At 39.3% G+C, this 25,191-nt stretch overlaps 4 protein-coding genes across 7 annotated transcripts; 2 read left to right on the top strand and 2 right to left on the bottom strand.

Annotated features, from left to right (window-relative positions):
- The first annotated feature begins 1,147 nt into the window (after nt 1-1,147).
- On the top strand, nt 1,148-7,045 carry golt1bb (golgi transport 1Bb). The gene is made up of 6 exons (XM_031283439.2): nt 1,148-1,349; nt 2,772-2,863; nt 2,967-3,145; nt 3,636-3,717; nt 6,232-6,329; nt 6,574-7,045. Exons 1-5 carry the CDS (start codon nt 1,325-1,327, stop codon nt 6,268-6,270), a joined length of 417 nt encoding a protein of 138 aa, XP_031139299.1. The 5' UTR covers nt 1,148-1,324; the 3' UTR covers nt 6,271-6,329; nt 6,574-7,045.
- A 2,091-nt stretch (nt 7,046-9,136) lies between these two features.
- LOC116038353 (spexin-like) lies at nt 9,137-10,404 on the top strand. The gene is made up of 5 exons (XM_031282678.2): nt 9,137-9,209; nt 9,312-9,357; nt 9,459-9,518; nt 10,052-10,132; nt 10,222-10,404. The coding sequence occupies exons 1-5, from the start codon at nt 9,147-9,149 to the stop codon at nt 10,278-10,280; spliced, it is 309 nt and encodes a 102-aa protein (XP_031138538.1). The 5' UTR covers nt 9,137-9,146; the 3' UTR covers nt 10,281-10,404.
- Nucleotides 10,405-11,704: 1,300 nt separating this feature from the next.
- On the bottom strand, nt 11,705-19,479 carry LOC116038447 (L-lactate dehydrogenase C chain). 4 transcript variants are annotated; one of them, XM_031282863.2, is made up of 9 exons: nt 19,215-19,344; nt 17,543-17,563; nt 17,039-17,175; nt 16,139-16,256; nt 15,761-15,934; nt 15,498-15,671; nt 14,517-14,634; nt 12,791-12,914; nt 11,705-12,145 (listed from the first exon to the last, which is right to left on the bottom strand). In XM_031282863.2, the coding sequence occupies exons 3-9, from the start codon at nt 17,165-17,167 to the stop codon at nt 11,978-11,980; spliced, it is 1,005 nt and encodes a 334-aa protein (XP_031138723.1). In that variant the 5' UTR covers nt 17,168-17,175; nt 17,543-17,563; nt 19,215-19,344; the 3' UTR covers nt 11,705-11,977. The 4 variants fall into 4 exon arrangements, with proteins under 4 accessions (XP_031138723.1, XP_031138722.1, XP_035859296.1 ...); XM_031282862.2 differs by lacking the exon at nt 17,543-17,563 and having other exon boundaries at nt 19,215-19,479; XM_036003403.1 differs by lacking the exons at nt 17,543-17,563; nt 19,215-19,344 and adding an exon at nt 17,616-17,793.
- A 1,244-nt stretch (nt 19,480-20,723) lies between these two features.
- tmpob (thymopoietin b) lies at nt 20,724-24,912 on the bottom strand. The gene is made up of 6 exons (XM_031282860.2): nt 24,301-24,912; nt 24,065-24,182; nt 23,297-23,452; nt 22,999-23,108; nt 22,803-22,903; nt 20,724-22,711 (listed from the first exon to the last, which is right to left on the bottom strand). The coding sequence occupies exons 1-6, from the start codon at nt 24,532-24,534 to the stop codon at nt 22,324-22,326; spliced, it is 1,107 nt and encodes a 368-aa protein (XP_031138720.1). The 5' UTR covers nt 24,535-24,912; the 3' UTR covers nt 20,724-22,323.
- Between the last annotated feature and the right edge of the window lie 279 nt (nt 24,913-25,191).

Genomic DNA, 25,191 nt, shown 5'->3' with positions numbered 1-25,191 from the left:
TTTTCTAATGTGCGATGTGTAATGTGGGAGATAAAGGCAAAAAACCATTATAGCGCCACCTAGTGGTCCACATGTGTAATGTTTGGTAGGTGTGGTCCATGACCCATTGTCTATCTACCCTGTAAATTTAAAGTTGTTCACATTAGTGTAAGTGGTGAATCTAGACTTGGGTCCCATAGGCCACGCCCACTTTGACCCCTCAGTACCCCACTCTAGACATTGCCTCAGAAGTGTCCCTAGATGGTGCCCATCAAATTTTGTAAAAATCAGATGAGCCGTTCATGAGATATAAACTTTTGTACTTGTAGCGCCCCCTAGTGACCAATCTTTGTAAAACGCGTGGGGCACCTCCAGAGGGTCATGGCAAACAAGAATCTAAAGTTTGGCGTTGATAGCCTTTATTTTGGCCGAGATATGGCAAAGTTGGTGTTTTCATAGTTAGCTACACAAATTTGTTCGTGCGTAATATGCGCAATTTTTGTCCTATCAAAATTCTTTTCATTAACCTTTTGTTAGGTCGGTCTGGAGATGCTACGGTCCAAGTTTCGTGCAGATCGGTCGCACGGTCTAGGAGGAGTTCGAAAAAGTAGGTTTTTGATAAATTGCGATTTTTCACGCATAAAAGTCTAGGCGGAAATGGGCGTGGCCTATATCACGTGATTCAGGTGGATCCAGGGAACGCGTGGATGTATGAGTTTTGAATGTAGGGTGTACGGTGTGGGAGTTATAGGGAGTTATAGAGCCAAAATGCGGTTTTTCTGCTATAGCGCCACCTAGTGGTGGAAGTGGGTCAATTTTTGTGCCTGAGGTCCTTGCGGTGATTCAGACCATTCCTGAAAATGGCAACCCCCCACCATGTACGGTTTAGGCTGTAGTCGGAGTTTTAGGCGGAGAAGAATAATAATAATAATAATAATAATAATGAAGAGGAAAAATCAGTAGAAAAACAATAGGGTTCTACAGCCCTGCTGTATGAACGGCATAGCTTTGCTATTGCCCGTTCTTACAGACTCGGGCTTGGACCCCTAATAATAATTGTACTGCAAAAGCCAAGAAACATAAACAGAAAATGCAAACAATGTACAATATAAATATTACAAATCTGTTTTTAAAATGAAAGAGCTGTTGTACCAACAACTTCAACATAGACGATCTTTGGTAGAATACGTCCGTGCGTGACTCCGGACGACGTGGCGTAGGAACCGGTAGGAACCGCTAGCTTCGCCTTCATCGCTGCTACTGTTGTATCAGTTAGCAAGAAAACAGCAGGTTTGAGTCGTTACGAGCTTTGTATTGTTTGATAGATTCTCTTGCTGCCGCCAACATGATTTCACTCACGGATTCACAAAGTAAGACCGGTTTATGTTTTCCCGTTGTTCTTTGAATGTATGGTTTCTGTGTTGAACTCCGTTTTCGCTTAATATAGAGGTTAGTAGCTCAAACACAATTGGCTGAAAGCGTCGTTACGTCACGTAGCTGAACGTCACTGTGAAGCGTTTTAAATGACGAAAAAACTCATTTATTTTGTTCAAATATTCTTCTCTTAAAATTCACTCATGTTATCAACTAGTTTGTTTTATTTGATCTGTTAACACTTTATCTATTAACATAGTAGTTAATATCAATTACCTGAATCACACGTTTTAAAATGGGTCTTTATAAAATATACCAAAGTATTCCATTTAATAGTAATGGCATATGGAAAAACAAACAAGTCTTGATTCTTCTTTTCATTAATTGACAATGATTAATTGATTAAACTGTTTATTGATCATGTTATAATTACTAGTGTTGCACGATATGAGGAAAATATCTAATTGCGATTATTTTGACTGATATTGTGATTGCGATATGATTCATGATGTTGGAGGGAATGATCGTTTTTGTATCATTATTCTCATTTTCATTGAAAATTATTAACATTGAAATAAATTAAAATAATTATAGTGTGATTTTTGCGAGGATCTGTACCAAACAAAGATTTGTTTCTTTAGTCTGTAGGATAGGATTTGTAGGTTGGGACATCTCTGCAGCACCACAGTACTTCATTCAGAATGGTTTGACACATATTTTGCCATTAACAAATATTGCGCCCCCCTGCGATTTGGATATTGCACTAGTCCATATTGCGATTTCGATACAATTGTGATTAATTGTGCAGCCCTAATAATTACCGTGTTGTTTCAGCACTGGTTTGCACCGAATTAGGAGTTTGCAAATAAATTGGATAAAATCCTCTACCACAGTGTATGTGATTTTATATTGCCATCTGCCATGAGATCATCAATCATTTGAGAAATCCAGCAAATTAAATACCTTACAGATAAAGGTTATTTGTCTCAAGATGCAAAAATAATTTTAAATAATTCTAAATTGTCATTAAGCAGTCCTACTCAGTGATTTGCAACATTGACCGCGATGACCTGATACAACAGTATGGAAAAATCTCTGGCGGTCTCACCCATATATTGAATATTAAAGTTATTATGTAGCCCCGCTCTTTTCCTCATTAAGTTGAATGGAGAACAATACACTCCTCATACATACTGTAATACACATTTTTAATACATTTATCCATGCACTCTTTTTAATTTTATTTAAGTGTGTTTCATTTGTGTGTGTAAGTAAATACAGTTTGCCGTCTTCCTTTCTAATATGTTGCACCCTGTTATTGTCTGCAGCTGCTAGGTTTCTTCGTGGAAATGAAAGTTTATGACACGTCATGTCACCACATACTGTATCTGTTGTAATCACTGTTTTGTTTATTACAGAAATTGGGATGGGGCTGACAGGGTTCGGTGTGTTTTTCCTCTTCTTTGGGATGATGCTATTTTTTGATAAAGCTCTCCTCGCCATTGGAAATGTGAGTTGGTCAATAACACTATTACAGTCAAACATCTCCCTCATATAAGACCTGACCAGTGTCTCACCTCTGATTGTATTGTGTGTCTTTGCTTGTTGTCCAGATCCTATTTGTGTCAGGCCTGTCCTTCGTCATCGGCCTGGAGCGAACGTTCAGATTCTTCTTCCAGAGACACAAAGCAAAAGCCACCAGCTTCTTCCTGGGAGGAGTGTTGGTGGTTCTGATCGGCTGGCCGATCATTGGAGTCGTTCTGGAGATCTACGGTTTCTTCCTCTTATTCAGGTCAGTGCAAACAGAAAGAAAACAAATCTCTTTGTCATCATTATGCTAAATTAAAGGTGCAGTAGGTAAGACTATAAAACTAACTTTCTGTCATATTTTCTGAAACTGACCCTATGTTCCAGTAGAACTACATGAAGCAGGTAATTTAAAAAAAAAAAAATCCGGCTCCTCTGTCACCACCTACAGCCTGTAGTGCGATTTGCAAAAGTCCACGCTCCCTGTTCAGATGCACCAATCAGAGCCAGGGGGGCGGGGGTGGTCTAACTGCGTGTCAATCACTGCTCATGCACACACATTCATTCTCCCTTGTGGGGGGAGGGGCTTAGGAGACCGTTTTGGGCTTTAGCGGAAAGGAGGGGGAGGGACTGAGAAGTTGCTGATGTTCAAATGTTTTGGCTAAGTCCTGGATCTTCACAATCCTACCTACAGCACCTTTAATGCAAATTATTTTTTGGTCTTACCTCATTCTCTCTCTCTCTCTCTTTAACAGAGGATTCTTCCCAGTGGCAGTGGGCTTCATCAGACGAGTACCTGTAATCGGCTCTTTGCTCAGTTTACCAGGGATCAGTACAGTAAGTATTATGACGATCAGTGAATAACAAATTGAGCATCCCTTTAAATGATTGCAGACTTGCATCAGACGGCTAATTCATCACACAGAATATTTAGTTACTTTGTCACAGTTATGTTATTTTATGTGTTAATTAGTGCTGTCAGTTAAACACGTTATCAACGGCGTTAACGCAAACCCATTTTAACGGCGTCAATTTTTTTATCGCAAGATTAACGTTCTTTTTGGCCTAGCACACTTTGTAGTTCTTTTCACATACTGTTGCAACAACTAGTAACGTTAGAAAAACTACAACACCACACCGGATCTAGCTAGACCGGAAACAAAACAACAGGCACGCTGCACACTCTGTTTGGGCTTGCGAGCCGGCCAAAGAGTGGTAGGCTAACGTTACGTTTTGAATGGATGGCAAGCACGAGACGCCGAAATGGATGCCAGTAAGATTCTGAATGGAAAGTTTACTTTTAAAAAGTTGCCAAATGGTTCCATTGACAAGACCAAAGTGATCTGTGTGTTTTGTCGTTGTGAACTGAGCTATCATCGCAGCACGTCCAGTCTGAAATACCACTTGATGGCCAAGCACACAGCTGATGAGAATTCTCCGCCCCCTCATCAAAGCCAGGCGACAAAAGCACAAAGCAAGCCGATTCACTTTTCCATGTTGATAAGAGCATTAAAATGAGAAAAAATAATTGGACAAAAAGAAATCTAGGGACCTTTTAGAATAGATAAAATGTGCGATTAATTGCGAGTTAACTATGACATTAATGCGATTAATAGCTATTAAATATTTGAATCGTTTGACTAGTGTTAATTAAAAGCTGCAACAACATCTTATAAATGTAGAAAGTATATAAAGTTAGATCCTGAAAAACACTGCATTTACAAGCTTTTTTCATTATTATGAATCGTTTGGTCTGTAAAATGTCAAAAAATAGTGAAACGTGCTGTTATAATTTCTCACAGCCCGAGGCTATGTATTCGTATAGCTCGTTTTATGGGACGAAGTCGTTCAAAATCCAAAGATATTCAGTATGATATGGTAGTAATATCATGACAAAAAAAAAGCTTCAAATCCTCACATTTCAGAAGTTGGAACCAATTTGTTTTGGCATTTTTGCTTGAAAAATGACTAAACGATTTATCGATTATCAAAATAGTTGCAGCTTGATTTTCTGTTGATCGACTAATCCAATAATCAACTGATCGTTGCAGCTCTATTTATTTCATTACAAAGATTTCCTTTAGCAGCTGACTCTCAAGTCTCCATCGTCGGAGTTTCCCCAAGTACTCAAACGTACCAGCAGGGAAGACATTGCCTGTTTGCAGCTGTATGCGAGTTTCAAGGCTCTGCAAGTTGATTTCCATACTGTACTGACAATAACTAAAACCAATGTCTGGCTGGAAAGTAGGAAATCATTCAAAAACATGATCAATAAGCCTCTGAAAAAAGTAAACAGTTTTTAGATGAACTGTTTAAATAGACATGAAAGTTAATTCTTGACTTTGGTAACAGTAGTTTGACAAAATGATCAAACTAGCTCTTTCTTGAGCTTTTAGCAGAGTCCAGATGGAGTTTGCTGTTTAGTCCATTTGCTGATGAAGACTGTGAAACGTAGATAAAAGCTCTGGAAATAGCTAGAAGTTGAGATTATTTAGTCAACCTGTTTGGTCTTTGTGAAACATTTTGGGTATATTTGTCTGTTGTCAGGGTGAGTCCTTTGTCGGTGTCCAGCATCAAGTATCAGAATGTAATTCTCTTAAAGGTTCAGTAGGTAACTTTAAAATAAAAACAACTTCTTGTCATATTTGCTGGAACTGTCAATATATCCTAACAGTAGCACATGAGACAGATAATCTGTGAAAACATCATGTTCCTCTGCCTCCTCCAAGTTTCCACCACGAGTAAAACAACCAATCAAAGCCGAGGAGTCTCTTAACGCATTGTCAATGACTGCTCGTGAACTACGGTCAAACTGTAAAACTGGGCAGCACTGATCAGATATGAATCAAGATTCTGTTACTGCCTATTACTGCTACTGCTTATTTCTCACCCAAATGCTTTCAGAAACATATTTTAGTTACTTAAGAAATAGGCAATATCAGTAACAGAATCTTCAATCATATTTGATCATTGTGCCCAGTTTGACTGCAGTGCGTAAGAGACTCCTTGGCTCTGATTGGTTGTTTTCCTTATGCCTTTAGGAGCACCAGGAGGAGGCAGAGGAACGTGATTTTCCTGTTTCCTGTAGTACTGTCAGGATATATTGACAGTTTGAGCAAATATAATAAAAAGTATTTTTTTATTTATAAAAGTTACCTTGTAACTGTAGCTGGTGTATGTGGTAAAAACCTCATTGTGTCTTTATTTTCAGTGGTTTGCACTTTTTGTGGTTTTAAATGAACCTTTTCTCAGATTTTTTCTGAGCTTTTTGTTTGCATTGAATGTTTTTGTCTGATTCAGTATAACTTAATGCAGATTCTAAATAACTCTTGTTGTCTTTTTCTCTTCCAGCTGGTGGATAAAATTGGTGAAAGCAACAATATGGTATAACAGAGAAATGTATTTGTATCTGAGGAGAATTTCAGTATTTATCATAGTTTCTAATAGTGACTGTATACTAGGGGTGTGCAACAAAATTGATTAACATTCGAATGGCGATTCAAGCTCTACCGATTCAAAATCGATTCATATTTTTTAATTAAAAATAAAAAAAATATATTGTATGTCTACTGCAATCACATGGGAAAAGTAACTACATTTACATACTGTGGATCGTTTTTTTTTAATCGAAAATCGAATCTTGAGGCTGAAAATCGATATCGAATCGTGACATTTTTTGAATCGTGCACCCCTACTGTATATCTTGGTCATTGCCACTCCAGAACTGTGAATCCAAACAAAATGTATCCGTGGATGTTTGACTGACATGATGTTTTGTATCTGACATGATGTTTTGTATCTGACCAAGAGATTTTTTATTTTAAAAGCTGGAAGCAGGTCTCCCATTTTGTATCATTCCTCCTGTCTGATATTTATGGACTGATAACTTGGGACCACTGGATCAACTCAGCGGAGAGTCAGGAGCTCTTTGCAGCATCCTCTCCTCCAGATTGTGTGCCTGAACAGTCACTGAGAGCTGTTTTTTGAGTCCCTCAATGAAGTGTTACTGGAATTTTGTACATTAAAAATAAATAATGTTGAGCTAAATGTTACTTGGGAAAAGAAACCTGAACTTTTGTGGAAAAGGTTAAAGATGCTTGTCATGGATATGTTTTACTGTAACTTTTGTAAGTGCATACTTAGAATAAAGTGTGTATTTTATAAATTTGTGTTATTTGTTTTTTGCCGCAGAGATGACTTTATATGCCACACAGGATCATTAATCCTTTGATTTTCTTTTCTCACAAGTTTACATTTAATTCAATTATTTCTTTGATTATTTAAGTGTAAGTTTATCTCTCCTCTTATTTACTTAACATTTAGCACTTGTTAAAAAAATACTACAGCGGTATTGAATACATCTTTTAAAGTATTAAGTTATTTGTGCTTATTAATGTATTTGTCAACATAACCTATGAAGTAACTGTTTAAACTGCATAACAGCAGTAGTCATAAAAATGATATATGATTACAAACATGTAGAAATTGTGTTACAAATGTATTAACTGTTGTACAAAGCATTCACAGACGGGTTTAAAACAATCTTCAATCCGTTTATAAATACAAACTAATAAAGACATTTTGAGCTTGAAGGTTCATTTTTGACTTGAGGAGGGAAGGCACAGGTGTAAATAATAACATTAACAATGGCTCCGTGTCAGTCAGTGTCCCAAGGAACCTTATAAGATGTGACATTGATTACTGAGTATTACATAGTCTGCTCATTTTCAGGTTCATACTTGTATTTTGGGCTTCTACTAGAACATGTTTACATGCTTTAATGTTTAAACATTATTTTTCTCATACTGTTTATCTGAATATAATGTACCTGTATTCGCCCTTTGTCTGAAACACTCCTGAAAAAGACGTCTGCTCTGATTGGTCAGCTGTTCCGGGGCTTCCGTATCTGTACTCTCTGCACCTCCATTGCAGCCGGGGAATGACTGTAACGGGACCGTAGCAGAACTTTCTACATACATATATATATATAGTATAGTTGTGACATCACAGCCATACATAAGTCCGGACAAAAAGGCATAGAAATCTCACTTTTTACAATATGGGACCTTTAAGGGGTGCTGGTAGGCAGGTTTTGTTGCCATTGGACAGAGTCACGCTAGCTGTTTCACCCTGTTTCTAGTCTTTGTGCTAAACTAGCCGGCTGTGAATACCTGTGCTACCTTCATGTTTACCATAGAAATATAAGAGTGGTAACAATGTTCCCATCTAACTTGCGGCAAGAAAGCAAATCATTCTAATAAATTAATAAAGTTCAACAGGGAAAAAAAACCCAAAACAAATCAGATTCACATTTGCTATTTTCAGTGAATACATCCCTCCAAGTCATTGTGAAAGAAATCTTTTTTCAGTATGACAAGCGATGATACGCACAGCTTTTTTCGTAAAAGCATCAACACTTTGACCGACTTGAACTGCTTTTAAACTCCTCCTCAGCCTCAGGTGTCTACACTCCCATGTACTCTACCGACACGCTGTCATCACATCAGCTTTCATTCATAAAATCTCACCAGTGTCGTCATTAAGCGCTGACCCCGTGAAGAGATTACAAGTTTATCTTTCTCTCAAGTGTGTATGATTAATGAGCATTGACAGTTTTAACAACACCTGTCACTCGTCAATTGAAATATTACGTGAGACATAATTGAGCATCAATGATGCTGTATAATGAAGTGATTTACTTTGTTGTTTTTATAATGGAACAGCAGCGACAGAGGAAGCATAAATCATACATTTACCCTGCAGGAGTTAACAACACATACGGTAAGATATTTTTTTTAAATATTATTACTATTAGTTGTTGTTGTATTTTGTAAAATATCTTAGAAGAACTAGATCTTAGAAGGGATACATGAAAATTGAGTTTGTAATTAAAATGTGCATTTATAAAAGCAACATGTTACTTTAAGTGCCTGTATTTAGCATGTATAAGCATTTAAAACTTATTTGTCAACAATTATAACTCCTGTGTATAAACAGATAATCAATGACAAATAGTAAAATACACTTAAAGACACAATACAAAATATGTCTTCATAGGAGAAATTATAATTGTTGACAAATACTGTACATTAATAAACACTTTAAATGTCTTTATATCTGCCTTTAACTACATTATATTGTGTCATAAACCATTTATTCAATGGTCGTGGGGATGTAGGGTTATTCCTCTTTTTCTATTCTAAAATTATTAGTAGTACTATTAGTGTTATTCTTAATTAAACTAAATGTCATTACAGAGTTCAACAATGTCTCTAATAGTCACGTTGCTTGTGGTGACATTAGTTACTCAGTGTTGGAGTGCACCACAGGTAAGTGAAAGTAGATTTTTCTCTTTCATGTTTAAACTGAATTTAAACACATAATTGGGAGATCAACTATCATCTTTTACATCATCATCATTTACATTTCAGCGGAGGAACTGGACTCCTCAGGCCATCTTATACCTAAAAGGAGCACGTAAGGATTTACCGAAGAAATTTAAAACTGAAGAATTGCGTGCTTTTGAGCTGTCCTGTCAAATAAACAGAAAACAGTGTTGAATGTTGATGTTTTTTCAGAAGGACAGCGCTCAGTGTTGCAGCGCGCAGGCAGAGAGGAAGTGGACACTTTACATTTAGGTGTGTAGTATGTGATGCCCTGCAGCTTATAAATAAAAAATAGTTATGTAGTGGTGAAGTATTAATTTTTGGCTCTTAAAAGCTTGTTCTACTTTCTAATAGGCGACTCTTTATAAAGGGCTTAGTTTGAAAGTTGAAACTAACGACTTTATTTATGGTTAATACATTATTTACTAATGCTTTTTTTTTTAAATTAGATACAAGCCATTATTGAGAACAACTTCTGGGTTTTAAGGTTTTGAAAATTCTCTGTGGCTGGTGTTTTATCTGCAGACCTTCTGGACCATAATCCATTTAAATATTAATTATTTATTTCTTGTTAATGGGTTATAATGTTACTGATCTATAAAGTATCCGTAAATGATTCATTAAGCATTAATTACACTAACATATCAACACTTTATGAAGAATTCTTTGTTAGATGTCATGCAAGAATTAAAAATCTTGCATGACATCAGTTTGATTCTAGGACTTTATCTCACACAATGTAATGCCATTTCCTTTTTAAATGTCTTTGCCCTGCGTCTCTGCAGCGACTCACCAGAGCAGTGATGGACCTGGATTGTCTTTGTCTTCCATTCTTCTGGAGCTCCTGCAGAAAGCTGTGGAAGAAGGTCAAACCCCTGAAAGTTATCACCAACACATCACCATCATCTGAGAAAGATTTATTTCCAAATCTTTTTAAATCTATTTTCTTCCTCAGGTGGAGGCAATCCAGATGATTACCCAGACGAACAAGAGATGAATTGGAACTATTTGTGAAGACAATTTTTTTTTGTCTTATTGTTGCATATTCTTGGATTTATTATGTTTTCTTATACGTGTTACTTATCGCTGGTTGAGTTTACTTGTAATCAAACATGCTAAATAAATACATTTCCCTTGCCTTGTCAGTGAGCTGTGTGTTCAACATGGAGAGGTTTCCTTTTACAGCTGCACAACTTGCTATCGATTAAGAACAACAAAAAAAGTCTGTCAGCTTGGGGCAGCAATTAAGTCGTTCACACCACACAGGGATTAACACCATGCTAAACACCACTCAGTCATTAATCATCACACTGAGAGAGGTGGCCCGATGAGTTTTATTGGAAATGGCAGCCTGAACCAGCCGTGACTGAGTCAAACACAGGTCATCTGCTGAGTTTTACTGCTTACATAAATTAGATTTAAAGTACTTTTGTAAATGCACAAGTTTGCTGTAAAAGCAACTATTTCCTTTTGGAAGATCTTTAGGAAAGGAAATATCTAACACATTCTCATATCTAAACGACAGAATAGGTTGATTTCCAATGACTTCCAAAACAACATAAATAACCGTTCTATTTAACTTAATGCGCTTAACACGGGACACAAACCCCGGTCTCCTGAGTGAAATAACTGTGTTTGTTTGACCCATCCACCACCCCAACCTGCCTCCTTATCGGATATTGATGTTCTTATACTTTGTCACGTCACTTCCTCATTTGTTCCCACAATAATTACTATGGCCACGAGAGGTCGTGGCCTAACAACAAACGTAAATATGGGTCATTATGAACTGCTTGCACAATCGACCTATATGGTCGTTTTCTGTGTGAGGGTGGTCTGAAATATCAAATAATGTGTTGTAATGCCCTCATACCATCCAACCATCATGCCCCATATTAAACCAATGCCAGGATATCTAAAATCTATACCAATGTTTCTCCTACATGTGATCGATGTCAGCGTTCCCCTGCATGCATGTTTTGGCTATGCCTATCCTTAAAAGACATAGATAAGGAGTGGACAGAGATATTTTTATATATTACTGGAGAAATGTTTGTACCGTACCTGCTCACAACTTTATTCTCCATCTCTCCTTCACTGCATTTCTGTAAAAACATTCTTGTTAGAGAATACACATTCTTAGAATAGACTCATTAAAGGCCTCATCTAATTAACAAAAAATACTTGAATTAAAGCTTTTATCAGGAGTTTATCCACTGACACAAATTAATAACTCATAGAATTTCTGTCTGTGATAATATATCTAAAAAAAACATCAAGTCCCTGTAAAATCCCCTCAGGAGCTTCCATAGTGTTTTAGGATTTGTTTCATTTCCAATTTGAACCTTTTTAGATAAAACTTTCAGTGCACCTGTCTCTGTACACCTGTAGATGTTCCCTTTACTACTGAATAACTGAACACATGCACTTCCTGTTCGAGCAACAACAGCTTTATTACACAGCAACACAAATGACACACGGTCCCACACTGCAACACAGCCGAGGACAAATGAGTCAGAGCAGCATTTCACTCAGTTGAAGTCACAAACTGACACCTACAGCTACATCTGACGGGATTAAACTCCCATACGCCTGTGAATCTACAGAGGGCAGTGTGTTGAAGGTGTGGAGGGCGGAGCTGTGTGGGGTTTAGTGTTTGCAGAGTGATAATACGTCAGGAGGACACATCTACATCACCCCCATGTGTTCAGTTAGACATCCTGCAGGTCCTTCTGGATGTCCCACAGCGTGTTGGCACTGGCTTGCAGTTGGGCCACCTCTTCATCTGTCAGGGTCATGTTGATCACACTGGCCACACCTCCGCTGTTCAGCACGCAGGGCAGACTCAGATACACCTCCTCACTGATTCCATACATGCCCTGCACACAATGAACAACAACCTCACTGTCTGTATGAGACGGTACATCTCAAAGACAGAAACAATGTCAGCAGAGACAATATCACATGCAAAAATGTGAACTGTTATGCTCAAATTTGAAAAGACTGAACCAACAAGTTTAAATTGCAAGCCACAATTTAAGGCTTGAATATTACTTGAATCGTTTTTTTTTCTTCTCGTAAATGTGAACAAAATATCATTTTATATATAATGTATTATATTGATGTCTGTCTATGTCAATGCTGCTGACTCTGTGATCTGAGCCTTGTTGCACTGAAAACCAAATTCCACTGGTTTGTCACTAGGGCTAAATATGATTTCAGAAAAGTAAGTAAAGAAAAGTAATCACTTTCAAAATTGGATTTCAATCAACTTCAATTATAATCTGTTTCAGATTTTGCTTTACAAATGAAAACAGTTAGTGCAACAACACAGGAATTTCCCCAGTGTGGGATTAATAAAGTCTATCTTATCTTATCTTAACATATTTAGACTATGCTACATAGCAACATAGTATTTTGCAGGCAAAGGTACAGTTTGTATCCATAACTTAAAGACACGGCTTGCTTTGGGCTTAGTCTTAAACGTATGTGAAAACGAATCTGTGTGTGTGAGCAGCCTTTACCTTCACCATGGTGGAAACAGGATGAATCCTGTTCATGTTCCTGATGAGGCTTTCTGTCAGGTCAGCTACACTCAGACCGATGGCCCAGTTGGTGTAACCCTTCAGTTTGATCACCTCGTAGGCACTGAGAGGCACAGGACACAGCTTAAGGGCCAGTTTTCAGACTGCTTAATGTTGGAATTTATTACAGTTAGTGTATTTTAATGGTGACTTTATTTTCCGGGACATTAAAAAGACGTAATAAGCCGTACTTTGTATCAAATTAGACCATAACTAGAAATAATGTTGTTTTTCTTAGACAGAAAACGAACAGTTATACCCTTATTAAAGGCCAAACGCCTAAATTATCCTGTAATTAGTACATAAATAAGATATAATAAGCCTTACCTTCTATCAAATTAGACCAAAACAAGAAAGTATTTGGTCTTTAAGAGACAGAAAACGAACACAGTTAGACGCTAAAAAGAAACCATACACCTAAATTATGGTGTTCCTAGAAACGCATATATTGTCGTATTAAACTCAAACTATACTATATCTAGACAATACTGTATATTATACCAAATTACACTCTATTTAGAAACCAAATACCAGGGCTTATTAGAAGAAAAGTACTGGTAATGTCAAACCACGTCGTCACATCTGCTGCAACTTCAGTACTATACTACGTGCTTTATCGATGCTCTACTTTCACAGTTAAGACATGTAATGTTACTATCCGACCACATATAGGCTGTAGAAGCTGCAGGACATAAGCATTGTTATTTCCCAGTCACCTGTTTCATGTTGAGCACGTCTTTCAACATCAGCATGTCTTAAGACGTCAGCACGTCTTAAACCGAAGAACTGAAGAAATCTGGCCTTGTGAATGTGAATGCCAATAAACCAGAGCACGTTTTTCTCCCATCCCGCAATGCTGTGTGGAGTAGCCAGACCCTCCTCCGCTCTGCAGCGTGTGGATGGTCTGGCAAAGCGAGACTACCCCCTTGGTGTAACCATGACCGAGACTTGGGTGGGGATTGATGTCTTCTGGGCAGTGAAGGTGCATTCAATATCTTTGAGTAATGTAGGAATTATCCTGATGATTGTCACAATAAAGTACTAAGGATAGCTGTCTGTCTGCATTTGTAGGATGAAATATCATTACCCGCCACCCCTGTTTTCCCACTATGCCTGCTCGGTACGCACTCCGAAGTTAATCCCTGTCACTTTCTCACTCGCTCTACACACACTCTCCACGTGCATACACATGCCGGCCCTGCTATCTATCTAATAAAGCGGGACGCCTCTGTATATGTGTGTGTGTTTGTGTATGTATGGCTTTGGGGGGAAGGTAACCTGCACGCCACACGCAGAACGCTTTACAGCAGCGGGGGGGGGGTGTACCGGCTTTGACTCCAGTACACTTTACCTGCTTCCAACATTACATCCAACGTTACATGATGAAACTATACATATTTAAAATTATGATTATTTAAAGTCTAATGCAACCTGGTTTTAAAATATTTGAGTTTATTCTAATGTTATTATTCATTTAGATGCGAGAACAGTGACCCAAAAATATCTAGTTATGAATATAACATAAGTTATGAATAAGATTACATGGAGAGGTGTTAAACAACAATATTGAGTTATGACCCTACTCTACAAGGCCTATAAAAAAACACCACACCTAAGAAAACATCTTGTTAGTCAAGGAAATGTGAGCAAGTGAACTCTGGCCCACCTGTCCACCACCATCTTGTGTGTTTCCATCCAGTTCTCATTGTCACAGTCAGTGCCGATGTCCGGGTTTAACGTCTGCAGGTTGACTCCGGCCACATTTGTTCCACTCCACACAGGCACTAAAACACATTTGTCCACACACTTCATACATCACAGTCATAGTCTGCACAATCGTTTGTCAATAACATAATAACATTCACATACCTGTCAAGTTTTGGATTTCAAAATAAGGGAAATTTTCCGGCGCCCACCGCAAGCAGTCCCACCACCCCAACCAAGCTCCAGTATCCCTTACATTTTAAGACAGGTGTACAAGAAAGCTAAAATCACCACTTGATGCAGAATGCTGAAAACATTTACAATTTATAACATTGCTTGTCTTTACATTTACATTTTTATTTTCATTCCACACACACTTTTCATTTCATATTGCTTTTCTTTTACAGTTTTTCTTTTCATTTCACATAACTTTTCTTTACTTTTTTAGTGAGTTATTGTACAAATTTGTTGCAGACTTTGCATTCTTTAAGACTGTTTTGGAAGGAGTGTATTTGTGGGCTGGGCCAGAGTGGTTAATTTTACATGAGAGTAGAGCGCAAACAGTTCTGTTGTCTAACGTCATCCTATTCTCTGTATCAGTCTTTCGTACCATGCTAAACACCCTTTCTGAACTCATCTTCTGACCTCACACACTAACCTCGCGACAACTGCCACCTTCAGTACCTGCAGTAGGCTACTGCAGGTGGCAGTTATCGCGAGGCTAGTGACAGAGCTCAGATTGGGAATGTTTTTTTTTTTTTTTACTCCGCCCGGGCCCGGGGTATTATCATTTTTTAATAACGCAGGTTAAAATACGGGAGATTTACGGGAAAATACTAATACGGGAGGACGGCGGGAAAGAAGGGTAAAATACGGGACTTTCCCGGCCAAAATGGGATACTTGACAGGTATGCATTCAGACAGAAATCCCATAAATGCTCACCACTGGTGTCTCCATGTTCTCCCAGGATCCAGCCGTTGAAGCTGCTGCAGTGGATTCCCAGTTTTTCGGCCATCAGGAAACGGAAGCGTGCCGAGTCCAAGTTGGTGCCGCTGCCGATGACGCGGTGCTGGGGAAAGCCGCTCAATTTCCAGGTTACATAAGTCAGCACATCAACTGTTGAAAAGTGTTGTAAGCATTATTAGAGGGTGCATGCTGTATGTCTGTGTGAGAGACGTAATGAAGAAATGTGTGTTGGACAGTACCTGGGTTGGAAACAACAATAATGGTGCAGTCGGGGCTGTATCTGACGATCTGAGGGACGATGTGTTTAAAGATGTTGACGTTTCTCTGGACAAGGTTCAGCCTGCTCTCTCCCTCCTGCTGACGGACTCCAGCTGTCACCACTACGATGCGGGAGTTTGCTGTCACAGAGTAGTCTGAGATAGAAGTAGATTTGTCATTAAGGTTAAGTGTCATCACTTTCAGGTTCCTATCTAAACCTTCTTATCTTTAGATAAGCAGAGATTTCAACGCAGCTAGTAAGAATCTTGGCTATTTTTAATGCCAATACGGACAAAAATGGCTCGGTCACAATGCTTGCCAGTTAGCTGCACCCTGCAGTGTCTGAGGTATAAACATGCCTTTGTCTGCAACTATTTTTGGGGTTTTGAGGAAGAGGCTGCCATGCTGCAGGTCCATCATCTCTCCTTTCAGCTTGTCCTCCATCACATCCACCAGGGCCAGTTCATCAGCCAGCTCCTGCACACATCAGGGAAGTTGAGAGCAACACTTCTTCCCCTCACAGTACACTTATTCACTAATTAACATGTTTTTGCTGTTGGGGTGTCCAACCTCAATATAGAAATTCTAGCTGTTTGTTTTAGGGACTAAATATATAGGCCTACCTGTCCCACTGTTGTAGAATTGCCTCCACCATTGGTCATTAAACCACCGTTTTCTGCATGTATGTTCACCCACAAGGGCACATTATGTGTTGCTTTGGCACTTTTATACAGATGATACTAAATTATATATAGAGCTTAAATTATGACTAATATCATTTTACTGCAGGATTGCCTCAATGAAATGTAAAACCGGATGGCTTACAATTGAAAATTCCGATAAAACAAGATGTACATATCATTGGCAACAAATCAAATCAAATCCTGATCGTAAAGCTATATTTACTTGCTTACATATCCCTTAGCCACAGTGCAAGCAGTGACTTGATTTGCATACAGTATATTGGGTGTAACAATTTCTTACACTGGAGTTAATCAATAAGGTAAAATTGCTGCTATTACTACTGTACTGAAAGCAGCTGCCCAATTTCATGTGTTTAGGTAAAAAGTCAAGCCTTTTGGTGACAAATACATTTTTCTGTCACCACACCTCAACAAGGACAGTGAAGGGATAACAGTCAGATCAGACACCAAGCGATCAGTAATAATCCGGGGGAGGATCCTGGGTATTACCCTGTCCTGTGTCACCAGCAGGCATGAATGTAATCTGAGCAGAGGCAAAACCTGTGTGGCTCTTACCCTGAGCAGGATGCTGACAGCACAGGCCATGCCAACCTGGCCCACGCCCACCACTGTCACTTTATTCCTGGGGGGCTCAGGAGGACCACTGAACAGCGGGGTGATCAGCTTTTGCAGCATTGAGGTCATGTTCAGTGCTAAAGAGTAAAAATTAAAGGAGGAAAAGAAGAGTGTTCCTGGTCAGAAAACATGTCGACTGCAGACGAACACAGACACAACTGAGGGAAACAGCCCTGCATCCAGAAAGCAGGCTGCGTGCTCAAACTTAATAAATACTGCATTTAGGATGTCACATTTTATATTCTGAGAGGGAATACAAATTAAGCCCAGCATTTATCTCAGCAGCACTAATGGAAGCATGGTATCTAGATCCATTACAAAGAAAAGAAAAACCCTAACCCTAAGACAACACACTGACTGAGCTTGGTCCCACACATTATGTTTCTGCAGAGTTCACCTTGAAATGACAAGTGGACAGACACAAAAAACAGCAGCAATACTTGCATTGTTTGGCGATGCTCCGAGCTGCGAGGTATAAATACCAACATGTAATCAGCATGGCAAAGTGAATGGATACCTAAGGTGTGTTCCCACAGAGCTGTGTGTCCCCTGCATCCACAATACCTCCCACAGTCAATGTTTGTGCAATCCAGACAGCTGAGGCAGGTATCCGGTCAGCTGCAGCGGTAGCACAGAGCACATGTGACTCAGGGCCGGCTCCTCTCCTCTCCCTCCACCCTCCTCTCCAAATGGAGGACGGAGCACTATAATCGGATGCTGAACTTGACTGACTGACTGCAGACTGTTAAAGGAGTTACTGTAATCCCTTAACGCTGCCTCCATCTGCTGCACCTAAACTATAGAACCTTGCATCTCATAGGATGACTCTAAAGAACAATACCAAATAACCTTTTTATTTTACAAATGATGTTACCTGAATTCTCTCTCTGAGATAAGTGTGGTATAGTACATTCTATTTTTTTACAGTGATAATATTGCCACTGTTAAATAACAACATGCAGAAATCTGAATTATGTATGATCTAGTTGCCACTGAATTTTTAGCACACTGCACATGTAGGGATTATTTTTTACTTTATGCTGCAGACTATAGATACTGTAAAACATGAGGCACGACAGTGTCTCTCCAACTGTTTTATGTGCAAGAGATTACTGATTGAAATTAAATAAAACATGTTATTGTGAACCAAGACATCTGCAAAAATTACTCTCACTTTTATCCTACTTCTCTGAAGGATTATAAAAGTCCCATTGAAAGTGCACTGTCCATTCAGTAGCCGTGAGTGAAACTGGATTGGAGGAGAAAGCATGTAAACATGGTCTGTTAAAGAGCTGGCTTAGCCTGCAAGGTTACAGTGAGGACAGTAGGTTTCATGACTTTTAATTACACAAAAACATGGTTGGTACCTGAATGACCAAGGATCCAAAGTATCAGAGAATTAGCCTTTTTGACATTTTAGACACGACAGCTGTTGTGTAGCAACCTGTTGAATGTTTGTATGTGACTGAGGAAGTCAAGTCACCCATGATCTTAAACACAGACAGTGCACGGTACAGATGTCAGACAACACATTAAGCCCTTGAAAACTGAAGTTTCTAGGGACAATACGTTGTGTAATTATGTTTTAACGTGATAACATCCCTTTCATTTATCTGGGTAATTATTTGATGAGCCACAAGGTCCCAGATAAAACTACATTTAAAGGAAACGACCTACAAGAAAGATACTTTTCTTAAATGACTATGCTATAATCTATTTATCTTTAGTACATAATTTCTTGTTCTTGATTTCTTTTAGAAAGCGACTTTTAATGGTTCAGATGGTGGTTGTCTGAGAGTACCTGGAGATAAACAGTCAAACTGGAAGCAGTCACAGTGATGAAAAATGCTTATGTAAATCTACTCTATGGTAGATAAATAGATATAGTTTGCAATTCTACGATGCCTGAAAAGCACAAAAACCTAAAATCTGCACAGAGAGCAGGAAGAGGACACTGAAAAAATGCAGCTGTCACTTTATAAAGAAATGCTTGGACAACATAACTTTCTCCAGTTAAGACACCACAAACCAAAATCCAACCAAATCCAATCTACAGTACATGCCTCCTGCAGATATTTTAAATTCCCACATAACATAGAAAATCATGGCTGTTCACCTGTTGTCTTGAGGGTCCAGGTACTCTTGTGCAGGTCCTTGTCCTTTCTTCAACACTTCAGTAAGTCACCCTTGGTTTGGTGTACTGTGTGCCTGCTCCCCTTCCTGTTGTGCTGTCAGGCTGCAGCCTACTGGATTTAATTGACTAAGCCTCTCCATCCCCTACAAAGTCTCAGTTTGGCATTCCAAGGGTCACCTCAGTCAGCTGGTACTTATTGACCAACAACAATGCACATTTCCTGTTGAATAATAAAGAAAAGAAAGCTAGTTAAAAAAGGTTGCACATACCACTTCACCATTATAATGACCTTTATTTTTCATACTCAATGTTACACTTCATCTGGAGTTGCAAATAAGCACCTGCTTCATAGCCTCTGCACTGATTAAGGTCAAGTTGGAGGGCTACTGGAGTGCTTTGGCCGAGCTCACATGAAAATGACTCCAGCTTAGAGCCAGGGAGCTGCTGGGGGCCTCTGAAAAGATGGTGTGTCTTTTTGGCAGTGTTACCACAGACAACAGGTTTCACTCATTTACTCACACTTAAATCTGAGCGTCTTGAGGACACTGACTGCTGAGATGCATTTCTAGTAAAGCACAGACACCTCTGAGCCAGCAGGAGGAGAATCAATGTTAAAAGGACAACCACTGCAGGATGAACAGACAAGACAGACATCGGTTTAGCTGTGACGGGAAGCAACACTCAAGATAGCTTAGCCTTGTAATAAATAGACATTGGCTACTAGTATTTGTTTACATGATCAGCCAGACATGTCCATCTCAGAATATGAAAAAGTCCCTTACTAACCTGCAGACTAAAAGTTTAAAAAAAAGTTGTCCCCCCAGTTATGCTTATTTGAAATTAGTAAGCCAACTTTACTGGCTGCACTGTGTGTGTGTGCTCTTTTAGTATTTAATGGAAAGACATTGGGGATCTGGCACATTCACATGAATCAGCTCTTCTTTGCTTTACGTGTGTGCACTCAATCTCTCACTACATTGCAAGACAGCAATGTGTGAGATAGAGAGATATAATAATTTGTGCGCTTGTGTGGATTAAGAAAAAAAGTTCTAATTTTTAAAGGTGCTGACTAAAGTGTTTTCTGCTTTAAATTCACTTTAGATAGAGAGGGTATTCTGCCTTACTAGGCACAGCAGCCACTGCCAATCTGGGCTGGTGTCCTGCGTTAGGAGATGCTTCTACAACAGGAAGAACAGTGGGGCGCTGAAGGGACTTGGTCAAGCTGTCACATTACATAACTTAAACACATTCAGGTGTACCGAGGCAACGAAAATAGCAGGAAAAATAGCATGGAGAAAATGTTAATTGAAACTCTTCTTCAAAGCTTTTCCACAGCTGGCAAACTTAAAAAAAAAAATGTTTTAAATCCTAAAGATATTGATTACTTGGGGAAATGGTTGGTAGCAACATATAAATGTTGCGTAAATTGGTTAAAACGTGAAAAAATACTGGTATTGCCCAGCCAACCACTACAGAAGACAAAGAAAAATATCTGGTAACAGCCACGTTTATTTTATGATACACTGCCTACATTATCATAAATAAACAGATTAAAAATCCTTACCCACATAACCCCTGGCATTTTGTCCATTAGAGCTGCCTGATGAATCACTTGTGTTAAGTCAGCAAGGTTCAAATTAAGGTACAGTATCACTTTCATGTGTTACATATTGCTTTGAAATGTTACCTTAAATGTGCTATAAAAAGTTGAACACACCATTTTAGAAAAATATCAAAATAGAAAATAAGATGCCCCAGAAACCTTCCCAGCCCCAACATCACCTCCAGTGAATGCATCCCCCCTCCCAGTGGGTAAACAACCCCTTTGAGAGTTACATGCAGTCTCTTAATTGTGGTAATTTTCTCAGGCAGAAGCAGTCGAGAGTTCTTAAGGTAATACACTGATTTACTGTCCCAAAAGGATTAACTTTCTTCATGTCTTCTTTGCAGATCTGCCATGTCTGGACACATGCAGTCAGTGAGGTGAGCTATGTGGGTGCACTGCAACAGCCAATCCTGCATATAGGACTGAAGGATTAGAAATCTAATAAAAAAAAAAAAAAAAAAAAAGCACAACAGAGCACTACAACCCAAAGCATGTAAACTCAAAATGGGCACACTGGCAGGGCTGGAGAATCAATAATCTATGATCGAACACTACAATTTTAGTTTCCTTAAGGAGGAACTGCCAAATAAGTGGTAGATAATCAATACTAAAAAAGCTGTTTCCTTAAGAATTTTGTTTGTAAATTGATGAGGATGTTGATCCAAGATTAATACATTTTCCTCTTCAATCCACAAACAGTAAAAATCATGATAACAATACAGTAACCAGAATTATAATTTTAGTCATAATCATAGAGCCCCATGTACAATGACTCAAGCCGTGATCAGCCACTGAAAAACGTTTTTTATATCTCAACCTGAACGTGGGCGGATTTTCCTCATGCAGTGATGCGACCTGATTACACCATGTGTCTCCTCCCAGCACAGACCACATTAAAAAGTTGAATTGACCTGAGCACCATAGAAATAATGAATCACTCTACCTAACTCTATAGCTACAGAGCAAATTTTGAAATTCATACAGAAACACATGTAACATTCTGGTATTAGTAATAGCACTGCTTTGTGCTTGAAAATGGGAGGGCACTACGTGCTAAAAGTGTCCAGGCACTTCACCATCAGAAAAACACCTGGCACAGAGAGTTATAAACTACAGTATGACTTTCAAAAACTACAACCATGCATGGATAAACTGGCCACTCCATTCAGCACTCGTTTCTACATACACGGGTTAAATACACACAAAGACACAAAACAATTCACAGATTAAAATCAACATTAAAATGAGTCTCTTCTGACTGCCACAAAACAGTGTTATCCAGAAGCTACGGTTTCCTCTTGTGGTGGGAGGAAAGCTGGACTCCAGAGAGGAGAAAGTCTATCATTCCAATTAAATCTTTAACGTTTGTCCAACCATGTGGGGCAAGAAGAGGTGAGCCAAGATTACTGCTTGAGTTGAGTTGTGGTGTGCTGTGGCAGGCGGCAGGGAGGCGGTGTGGGCATTGCTAGACACGGCTGAGGGTCTTTACTTGCCGGTGCCCTCTGTAGCACCGGCACTGCTGCCGATGCCCAGGTAGGTGGCTGCGTTGTTCACAACGCCCTGAAGGGGGACAATGACGCTGTCCAGGAGGCCTTTGAGGGTGTTGATGTTATCGGCACCCAGGTTCTGGTAGACATAGAAGAGACAACCACCCACCACAACAAGGAGCAGGAGCTTGAGCAACATAGACAAGAAGCCCCGTCGGGCTGGTGCTTTGCTTGAAGAGACGGAGCTGCCCGCTCTGGAGAAAGACTCAGAGTAAGAGCGGGTGTCAATGTGGACGCTGTGCTGCACACGGGACTCATCCAGCCAGTATTCACTTGGTTTTAAAGGTCGACCAGCTGCCCCTCGGATCGGACGCCTGCAGGTCGCACTGATCGGGGAAACAACAAAACCAAACTTTCAGGCTAGACACAAAAAACTTTTTGGTTAATATTCTGCAGTACTTGATTCATGTGTGTTACCTCATGCCTGTTGGTGTGCTTATTTCATTAGCAAGAATATCTTCAACAACACTATCGCTGGCCTTCTTAGGAGTTTCTTCAGTAATAATTTCATCCACCACCTGTCAGTGTAATACAAAAACAATGTTAATACAAACTTAAAATATATTCCTATCAACAAGATTGGAAATTGACATTTTGCCATTTCCAATCTTACCTTGGTTTGTCGTCTGCTGCTGGTTCTGACGGTAACTGGAGCTTTCCCTCTGCTCCTCACAGGCTTCTCCACGACAGGAACTGGCTCTGGCTCAGGGGTAGCAATCTCCTCTGGAAAAAACATTTAATGGTAGAACAGTCAAACATGGCGATATCAGTACAGTAATGAGTGTTTTTCCAACATTAAACAGGGAAATTGCTGGATAACTTTGCTTAATAAAAAAAACACGTTTTAAGAACTGACTAGAAGAAAATGTGAACTTTAAAAAGCTCATGGGTAATGTGTAGTCAGAGCTCACCATCTTCCTTGTCACTGTACTGGTCAGAATTTGTGTTGCCATTCTGGTTGCTGTCTGCCTTGGGGAGAGCTGTGACGTCTGTAGGAGCTTCAGGTTCAGCTGGAGGCTGATCCAAAAGCTTCTGCAGCTTCTTCTCATACAGTTTACGGGTGGTGGCTGAATAGAGGGAAGAAGGGGCAAAAAAGGAAACATTACATAATACATTGCAGTTACCTCATGAAGGATAAATACATTTTAGTTCAATTAAGTCATAATATTTTAACATGTTTACATGGACACATACAGTATAGCGCTGCTTCAGGGACCAAAATATTTGCAAATATCTATTGGTCTATAAGCTGGTCAAAATTCTGTAAAAAACAAACTTAAAGGATTCTTACCAAAAAAGGTTTGTTGGCAAACAGTTCTTAGATTTTTAAAACTAAATCATTATTAGTGGTGTCGGCCTCAAACATTCACTTTAGGTTGGGCTATAGTTTGAAACCCAATTAATTGCCACATTTGTTATTTGGGTTATGACTGGAACATAACCAGATTTTAGAAAATTAAGATAAACTGGTCAACACAAAGAAAAAGTACATGCATTTGTGAATTGGTTTTGATACGTTGTCTTCATGTGTCTTCCAAGTAATAAATTAGTTAATAATGCCAAAACATATATTCCTAATCTAATTTCTTTGCATCTTTGAACAATTTCAATCTAATCGTATTTCTAATGTTGGATACGTTCTTTTCTCAAAAGTCTGAAAAAGGCCTCCAAGGACTCACCAACAATGGGTCCTGAGTCCACACCATGTTTGGCCAGCTGCTGTTTTAAATCTTCATCAGTGAGATCTGTCACCTCCACTTCCTCTGTGCGAGGCTTGTCTGTCTTTTTGGTAGCTTTCTGCAAAAAAAAATTAAGTTACAAATCATACAAGTCGTGACTCCCACGCGTTCTATCAATACAGACGACTTCAGCCACACACCACAGTTATACACCAACAATTATTAATAAAACTTACTCTTCCAGATCGACTTTTGTTGGACACCACGGGAGCAGGTAACTCTTCGTCGCTGGAGAAGGTGTCCGCAGGCGGGCTCTTCTTATTATTCAGTATGGTTAAGTTTTTCAGATACAGCTGCACATACACTTCTTTTTTATGCTCTCCGCTAGGAAGTGGCACATTGTTGACTGCGAGCTCATTCTTCAGCTTATCTTTCGTGAGAACCGACGGATCTTCGAGAAATTCTGCCATGCTTAACTTTATTTTAGCTATCGTTCACTCAGCAGCTACAACAACACCACCAGGAACGTGACCGAACAGCGCTGTTGTCAAACACGACTGGCGCCTAATCGCCGCCAATTCAGCTAGCAGCACAGAAGTGGTTTACCAAATAAATGCACAGTTTTACTTTTTAGCCTGATGGGTAAACTATTGACAGGTAGTTTTGATTTTTCGCAAACAGATACGCGCGTGTGCTTGTAACGGAAACAATGCAAACAATCTAAATTAACTAGCTGTAATGTGGTTGAATTAGCTTAGCTTCAAACCGGTCCACTTGCTTCTGTCTGTCCGCGTTCGAAACAGGGCCAAACAACAACCAGCCCCGCTATTGGATGGAATACCCCAGTAAGCTCCGCTCTGATTGGCTTGCTATGAATGGAATGCTCGCAGGCCGCCGCCACAAAGAAACAGCAGGCTGTGTGTTTATGATTACGGCTTTGTATTAATCCTGCACGCGATATTTCCACTATTGTTTGAATTTACTGGCGTTATTGATATTATTGTTTCAAATAAGTAGACAAATGCCAGTTTAAATAATTAATTTAAGTCGCACTGAGTGATGAGAGAACAATGTTAATGGCGATGTAATAGCAATGTCTGTTACTCGCGTATATACAGCTGCAGTTT

This window comes from Sander lucioperca, chromosome 7 (assembly GCF_008315115.2).
Source record: "Sander lucioperca isolate FBNREF2018 chromosome 7, SLUC_FBN_1.2, whole genome shotgun sequence".
NCBI lineage: Eukaryota > Metazoa > Chordata > Actinopteri > Perciformes > Percidae > Sander > Sander lucioperca.
The sequence above is the reverse complement of the archived record's forward strand: the minus strand, read 5'-3'. Positions and strand labels throughout refer to the sequence as shown.

Coding starts and splice junctions, on each gene's coding strand:
- tmpob (XM_031282860.2), bottom strand. CDS start 24,534: ATGGCAGAATTTCTCGAAGATCCGTCGGTTCTCACGAAAGATAAGCTG. Junction 23,453..24,064: donor GGACTCAGGACCCATTGTTG/GTGAGTCCTTGG, acceptor CCCTCTATTCAG/CCACCACCCGTAAACTGTAT. Junction 22,712..22,802: donor AGCACACCAACAGGCATGAG/GTAACACACATG, acceptor TTCCCCGATCAG/TGCGACCTGCAGGCGTCCGA.
- LOC116038447 (XM_036003402.1), bottom strand. CDS start 17,597: ATGCTGATTACATGTTGGTATTTATACCTCGCAGCTCGGAGCATCGCC. Junction 17,176..17,542: donor TCGGAGCATCGCCAAACAAT/GCAAGTATTGCT, acceptor TTTACTCTTTAG/CACTGAACATGACCTCAATG. Junction 15,935..16,138: donor AAAAATAGTTGCAGACAAAG/GCATGTTTATAC, acceptor CTTCTATCTCAG/ACTACTCTGTGACAGCAAAC.
- LOC116038353 (XM_031282678.2), top strand. CDS start 9,147: ATGTCTCTAATAGTCACGTTGCTTGTGGTGACATTAGTTACTCAGTGT. Junction 9,358..9,458: donor CTTATACCTAAAAGGAGCAC/GTAAGGATTTAC, acceptor ATGTTTTTTCAG/AAGGACAGCGCTCAGTGTTG. Junction 10,133..10,221: donor GCAGAAAGCTGTGGAAGAAG/GTCAAACCCCTG, acceptor TTTCTTCCTCAG/GTGGAGGCAATCCAGATGAT.
- golt1bb (XM_031283439.2), top strand. CDS start 1,325: ATGATTTCACTCACGGATTCACAAA. Junction 1,350..2,771: donor TTCACTCACGGATTCACAAA/GTAAGACCGGTT, acceptor TGTTTATTACAG/AAATTGGGATGGGGCTGACA. Junction 3,146..3,635: donor GGTTTCTTCCTCTTATTCAG/GTCAGTGCAAAC, acceptor TCTCTTTAACAG/AGGATTCTTCCCAGTGGCAG.